This window comes from Cyprinodon variegatus, unplaced genomic scaffold (genome assembly GCF_000732505.1).
Source record: "Cyprinodon variegatus isolate N-32 unplaced genomic scaffold, C_variegatus-1.0 Scaffold27, whole genome shotgun sequence".
In the NCBI taxonomy this organism is placed as follows: domain Eukaryota; kingdom Metazoa; phylum Chordata; class Actinopteri; order Cyprinodontiformes; family Cyprinodontidae; genus Cyprinodon; species Cyprinodon variegatus.
In genome coordinates, this window is record NW_015150480.1 from 2,291,020 (window position 1) to 2,298,690 (window position 7,671).

Below are 7,671 nucleotides of genomic sequence, written 5' to 3' on the forward strand. Positions count from 1 at the left end.
ATATATATCTCCTGCTTTATAGGGGCACCAATAACAGCAGATGGTATTATGTGCTCATGCTTGTAAGGAAATCATAGTGGGAAAAATATGTTGAGGGACTATTGTGAGCAGCTTTATTATCTCTATGGAAAGTTTTCCGTTTCAAGAAGACATCTTAAAAAGTTCAGTTGTTTCAACTGCTTCAAAACCTGATTGTCGAGTCCAAGAGGTTCTTGCAACACCTGTCGAAGTGCATAACAGCTGTTAAAAAACAATGTAAAATGGCTCATAATAGATCACAGCGAACTGAATGTTTGGCTCTAATTCTGTTGGGGATGTCAGGATTCATCATAAAACATGACCAGCTCCTTAAATTAATATTATGCACCTCTGGGAGAACCAAAATGTTTGCTTATATTTTCTCTTCTTGTATTTAACAATGAATCTTAAATCAAACACAGCAAAGACACATTCTTTTCATGTATTTCCAATTTTATAGAAAATGAGAAATATCAACAGCTGCAGTGATAGATTTCCACATGTCGTCCCGGTTGGACCGTTACGGTTCCACGAGTTGCATCCAGGTCTGTCCAGTTTTAGTCCCAAAGTGATTCAGTACAACCCACAGAATTAAACAGCAGCATTCCTTTGGATTGATTTCAACCAACAGAAGTCTTGGATCAGAGAACATTGTGTACAAGCATGTCAAAACACAAGGAGTCTAAGCGACACAACCTGAGAGGCAGCAAGAAGATAAATTACAAACAAAAAAATGATGCACCTTGTTTGAGTGTTTGATTTTTTACTGTAGAGAAAAAGAAGAACTAATCTCTGGACACTTTCAGATACTTTATATAGGAGCTCTGAGGCAGCAACACTTATGAGGTTTAGTTTTCCACTTTTTAAATGAAGTTTGGAAACTAAATCTATAACTTGACTGTAAACTGAATTTACAAAAATATATATTCTTAATGGATAAATAAACCTTTATTATCCTGCTCCAACACACCATTGGAGATACCAGCAGGTCTGGGGAGTATCTCTACCAGGTGTGTCTGCTCTTTTTGTGACGCATTCCTGCGCCCTATGTTAAAATTCAGATCAGAAGAACAGCTTCACTGCTTATTTTATGTTTTTTTTTTAAGTATGTCAGTAGAAATGATACTCAGATATTTACTGTATCCGAAAAGGACGACCACATACCAAAAATCAAACTTAAATTTTACAGCTGACTTGTAAATATTGTGGAGGTTGACTTGGAAACCAAAGTTCAAAAGTTTCCATGAGAGATTTAGATGTGCACACAATATCACAATGAATCCAGTACCGATGACTCAGCTTCCAGGCTGTGAGACATTCTGCAGTTTGACTCACAGGTCTGAGTCTTTTTGAAGTTTGTGGACCTGCAATCAAGACACTTTCCCGAGTCATTCCCAGCTCCTGTGCTTTCATCTTGACTTTAGTCGTGATCATGTAAGGGACAAGTTTGGAGCAGAGGCCCGTATTTTTGGATCTGTCCTGAGTGCCTGTACGCGGTACGGCTGCTGGCAGACATTCCTGAAGGACGGAGGTTTGTCCTCCAGATGGTTTTTAGGTACGGCCCTGTTGTAATTGTTAAAGTTGTCGTCCGTGTAGTCTTCATGAAGTACGGCCAGGTGGCGATTGCGCCTTTTCATCTTGTTTGCGATCCGTGCGATTCTTTTGGCGATGAGATAGATGATCTCACATATGTTCAGGATGATGCAGAGGGCGGAGGCCCCTACCATGAAGTAGGTGAAGACCTTCTTCTCTGTGGGGTGACCGATGTAGCAGTCCACCACGTTGGGACAGGGCACCACTTTGCACTTGACCAGCCTTGGCAGGTAGAAGCTGTCGTAGATGTGGTGCAGGATGTAGAGGAAGGCGATCTCGATGGTTGTTTTGGCAAAAAGGCTGATCAGATAGGTCCACCACAGCCCGCCATGTTTCTTGCCAGTGTTTCCATACAGCTTGCAGTCTTCTCCAAATTTGGCCCTGTGTTTTCGCTCTCGGTCATCACGGTACGCCACATGCATGACCACCATGAAGGAAGGGCAGGAGATGAAGATGAGCTGCAGGGCCCACAGGCGGATGTGGGAAATGGGGAAGAAGTGATCGTAGCAGACGTTGGCACAGCCAGGCTGCTTGGTGTTGCAGTCAAAGTCCTTCTGGTCGTCGCCCCAAACACGCTCAGCTGCCACCACGTACACCATCACCCTGAACACGAACACCACAGACAGCCATATCCGTCCAAACGCAGTGGAGTACTTGTTCACTCCGCTGAGGAGGGCTTGGAAGGTCTTCCAGTCCATGCTGCTGATTAGAAATCAAATATCTTTTGATGTTGAATCTTCTCTTGATGGTTACAGTTTTTCCTCAAACCTGGAAGGGAAAAATAACAACAAATAAAGTGACCATGTGTCTGGAGTCAGTGGAGATTTCACATTTAAATCTTTCAAATGGGGTGAAAAAATATCAATAAGTCATAATTAAAACATTTACAGAAAACATAAACATCTCTAACTACTGTTGTGTTAATCGGATTAAAACAGACTGTTTCCAAAATCACAGTCATGTGAAGGCCTGTGACCTAACAGCTAACAAAAGGAAACGAGTTAAACCAACTTTTTTAACACACCCACAAACTGTTTGTTCACTGCTTAGTCCTCATTCTTTTAGACATTTTACACAAAGCTTTCACAATAAGACCAAAACATGCAACTCTTCTTTTATTAATCATTTTAAAGTTGAAAAACACTATTATCGAATCATGAAACAATGGGAAAAAGAAAAAATGGACATTTGAAGAAGTCGCTTTTACGCACAAACTTTCCGCGTTATGGGGACATACTTTCTTAGGACGGATCGTTCTGAAACATTAGTTTTATTTTCTTTATCATAAATAATCCCTCTCATCTCCTTACAGCTGGTTAATTTCGACCTAAGAACCGTCAGCCCAAGATTTCATCTCTCAAGCTGAAACGCAAACTGGAACATTACCAAACCCCCATTTTAAAGCAGCAAAGACATGTCTTACTTACTTTCAGATATTTTAATCCATATTTTATCAACAGGGTCAGCAGTTTATTTATTCCTCTTTTATTCCCTCTTAATTCCACTTCGTTTCGATCTCTTGGCGCACAGATTTGGCTCCGTGGACAGGTAAAGGAGCGCAGAGCGCAGAAATGTTCCCGTGGGTGTGGTTAAGGAGAAAGACTGGCGCTACCCCAGATGTTCCTCTCCTCCCTCCCTCACTCTGAAAGAGCCTCCTCCTCACCACCCTCAAAGAAAAACACAACTTCATATGTTCCTTTTTATTATATTGTTTTATTATAAAAAATACAATCTGCATCATTATTTACTTGTAGCATCAGGTTTACCTGAGGAGCATGTGTGGTTTTCTTAGACTTGGACAACTTTTATTGTCATTTTGTATGCTATAGGGTATACAAAACGATATTTCGTTTAGTACAGCTTTTCGGACAGTAAACTGGTAAAATTGTTTTCTAGAATTTCTAAAAGTAGAATGGGAGGCAGATCTTTTAGTTACTAGGCTCCTTTCCTGTGGAACCAACAACCAGTTTTAGTCCATGAGGCAGACACTCTATTTTAAGGGTAGGCTTAAAACGTTCCTTTTTGATAAAGCTTATAGTTAGACTGGCTCAGGTTATCTCTATAGTTATGCTGCTATAGGCTTAGACTGCTGGAGGACATAGGGACCCCTTTTTCATCATTCTGTTTCATTCTATCTCTATTCTCCCACTCTGCAAAATCTGTTGGTTCAATCTCTAACTTTACTGTATGCTCTCTTTGCTTTTTCCATTATATCTTCACCTCGTCTTTTCCTGTTTGGCTGTGACTCCATCCTGGAGAGAAATATCAGCTTTGCTGCTGCTTTCAAAACATTTGTTTATAGATGTTGGAGATCGGCCTGTTTTTCAGTGTAGTCCTGTTTCTCTGACTTTGACTGGCTGGATGTGCTCTCTTCTGCCTGGCTGTGTGTTTCCTGGACGGGGCCGCCTTCTGCCATTGCTTTTTAAATCTCTGCTTCTGTCTCCTTGAACCCCAGTCGGCCTCAGCAGATGGCCGCTCACTGAGCCTGGTTCTGCTAGAGGTTTCTTCCTGTTAAAACTGAGTTTTTCCTCTCCACTGTCACTAGTCACTAGTCGAGTCAATGAGTCGATGCAATCAACTGGTTTTTCTTAGATAGAAAACTTTTAATCAATTTGTATGATCTGGTGAACTGTAACGTGCCTTGAGATGACATGTGTTGTGAGTTGGTGATGAATCAATAAACTGAATTGAATTGAATTAAATTAACATTTCCATTCCATAAAGTGCAGCAGTGATCAAATGTAAACAGTGTGGGAGAAAAAAAAATGGTACAAAAAAACCACATTGATATGGAAGTTCAGAGCATCAAATATATATGGTGCAAATATGCAGTATTTTTGGTTCTCAGTGTGATGCAGAGTTTGTGGCATGATTTAGTGACATGATGTTGAGGAGATAGAAATGACCAAAAGTCCAAATAAACTTTTTTTATATATTAATGCATATTGGATTTTTAACTCAGATGAGAAACCTCATAAAGTTAGTATTCATTTTTATTGAATTACTAGAAGGTTTGATCAAAGGGCATTTCAGTAACAGGACATTCAGAGCTTTACATGCAAAAGAAAGCATTCAACTGCATAATCAATGCACGTAATTGGCAGTAGGACAAAAACCTCATGCAACATAAAAAGGCAAAGAAAATAAACTATAAAAACTGCACATTAGAAAAACAATAAGATAATATAACATAATAGAATAGAATAGGAAATCCCTTTATTGTCCCACAATGGGGAGATTCTGTTTTTTACAGCAACAAAAAGATTATAGAAAAATGGTCACACAAATATGGACCTTAGAAAAATGTATAAGAATAACATAATAGTGAAGAGTTAAAAGATAAACAATAATATATTTTAACAATATATAACTGTGCTCCTGTGCAACTGTGGAGAATAAATAACCAATATACAGCTATGGACATTTCTACAGTAATGGATATTTGAAAATAGCAGCAACATTAGAGATTTGCAAAATTACAGCATCATGTTATTTAACTAACTAAGATTAACCCAAGAATAAAAAAAATTATTTTTAAAGAAGTAATAAAAGTGAAATTAAAGGTGCAGGTCTGATAGGGAGATCATTCCAGAACAGTTCAAAAGACAGATCAAATAGGGTTTAATCTGGATTTATCAACCTTTAGGTCTTCAGCATGTTTGCACTTTTCTTGGAGTTTGTTCCAAATAATGAAGCATAAGAAATTAAAGCTGCCTCTCATTGTTTGGCTCAAGGGATGTAGGGTAGATTTAAACCAAAAGACCTGAGAAGAGTCCTCAGGTTATTTCTCCCTTTTCATCATTAAACGTAGGAAATACAAACATCTTAGTAAAAATGGAAGACAAGATGAAGCAGAGTCACAATTCCCAATGAGAGAGAAAGTTTCCTTGTCTTCTTTGTTTTATGAAGTTATATAAACTAGAACATTGCTGAGAAGTTAATTCATTTCACTAACTCGAATCACCAATCATCAAGTGCAACATTTCATAGATTAATTACACACACACACTGATGTTTTGTGACCCTTCATAGCCGTTAAATAGAATTATTTTCTTAATATTAAGAAAAACATGAGTTATAAGAATATATAAATAAAAACTGATACAGAAATGTATGTGAAATAATAAGTATGTTTTAAAGCAGTTTTTTTTTTAATATTCTGTTAATTAAAAAAATGGGCATAATCAAAACAAACATTTGGTTTGATGGTTATTGACATGATCTGTATGTTTTATTCATTACTGTTTGAACTTACTAAACAGGTTCTATTTGTAAGAAGGGAAAATAAAATATAAATTGACACTTCACGTTTTATCTGACTTTCACATTTGGATGTAAGCAAGATTTCAAGCGGTTTCTGTTTCTGTTATCTAAAAGCCGTCACTCAGAATAATGGTTTGACGGTTTAGATTTCCAGGAACAGGATAGCCTTAGCCTATGTGTCCCAACATTCTTGATCGACTATGCACGCAAAGGGAGGACATGCTTTAACGTGCAGACATATTTTTCTTCTTTTGTTGTGACTTTTTGTTGACATGAGACATGTTTTAAACGGGAAGACGCTGTTATTTGAGGCACAGGATGTGCTCTGGGATTACTAATGTAATAAAAAAAAAAACTTTTTACATCCTCTTTTACAGAAAAGGAGCTTTTTATTTAAGGATACTCTTTTAGAAAAGCATATTGTGCGTGTTTAAGCCTTAATCTGCTCAGATAACAGTCTCACAGTTCACCTTCTCCCATGGGGTCTCAGTATTGTTTTTCTAAAATTATGTAAGGTGGAGCTTTTGTGTCTTTTCTTTAGTGTGCTTGCTAAAAGGCTTGGGCTGGAGCATGCCCCGACTTGCAAACTTTTTCTATTCAGAAACTATGAAATCCTGTGTTTACATTTTAAAGATAAAAAAATCCCCCAGAGTATTTAGTTTGACTCCTAAGTCTATTAAAGTTTGAGTAAATCAACTAAAAAGTTTGACACTCATAAGAATAAAGGCTGCAGATTTAGTTCTTGGTGTTTTAGAAAAAGTTCTCAGTAATCAAAAGGAACAAACCGAGGTGTGGCACAAGACTGTGCAATCAACATTTTTTTTTTTTTTTAAACAATTAACTCATGTATTAGAAATGATGAACAAATTACTATTATGTTCTTCCAAATCCTGCAAATGTTGTTCATTTCAGCTGCTGGTGTGCTTTTCAGGAAACTCAGGTTTTCCACAGATTTTTACTGGGCAAGTTCAACATCTGCTTTTCCAACATTACAGTGGGCAAGACTTCCATCCAGAGGGGGATGGGTGAAAATTATTCTTCTAGGCCACATACAAAGAACTGGTTCTGACAGTCTGGATAGGACACGCCTAAAGGAATGCAAAGTGTGACTCATCCACTGCCAGGGAGAAGTAAACAAAATAGACCTGCAAAACAAGCAAAAACGAACAACTTTCAACCAATGGCTCAGTAAGAGGAAGGAAGCTTAAAAAAATGATGTGAGAAGAACTTTCCATTAGGGAAGTTCGCACTGACTAAGAGGGCAGGATTGTTTAGAGACGCAAACTCTGACTGGAGAACCTGAAAACTGAATCACAGTAAGAACATAAGCCAGTACTACAGAGTACTTCAGGACTTGTTAAAGTCCTAAATAAGAAAAAAAAAAAATTAGATATGGGATTAAAGTCATTTTAAATTCAGCTTATTGGTGCATAAATATGGGTTATATGTTAGGGGATTAGATTAAAGATACTTTATGTGTTGGTTGTACAGAAAATGTGCAGAAAAAGAGAAAAATCATATGGGTTGCATTTTTGAAATAATAAAATGGAAACTGTAGCTCAAATAATGACCTCCAAAGCAAAGGCTCAGGTGTCTGTCTGCAGCAGGGTACACCTTGAATAGGCTGCTTGAAAAGCATCACAAATGTAAACAAGACCTGAAGCCATTCACATACAAACCTATATTAGGATATTTTCTACCCTGGTCAATGCATTTAATATGCAATGACATCAGGAGGAAACCAGAGTACCAAGTTGCAAAAGATAAGAGAAGATAGACTTTACTGATCTCACAGTG

General features: G+C 37.7%; 1 protein-coding gene across 1 annotated transcript; it reads right to left on the minus strand.

The window, feature by feature from the left end:
* Positions 1-180: 180 nt before the first annotated feature.
* LOC107098953 (gap junction beta-3 protein-like) lies at positions 181-3,210 on the minus strand. Its single transcript, XM_015396864.1, has 2 exons — positions 3,039-3,210; positions 181-2,379 (listed from the first exon to the last, which is right to left on the minus strand). Exon 2 carries the CDS (start codon positions 2,307-2,309, stop codon positions 1,449-1,451), a length of 861 nt encoding a protein of 286 aa, XP_015252350.1. The 5' UTR covers positions 2,310-2,379; positions 3,039-3,210; the 3' UTR covers positions 181-1,448.
* Between the last annotated feature and the right edge of the window lie 4,461 nt (positions 3,211-7,671).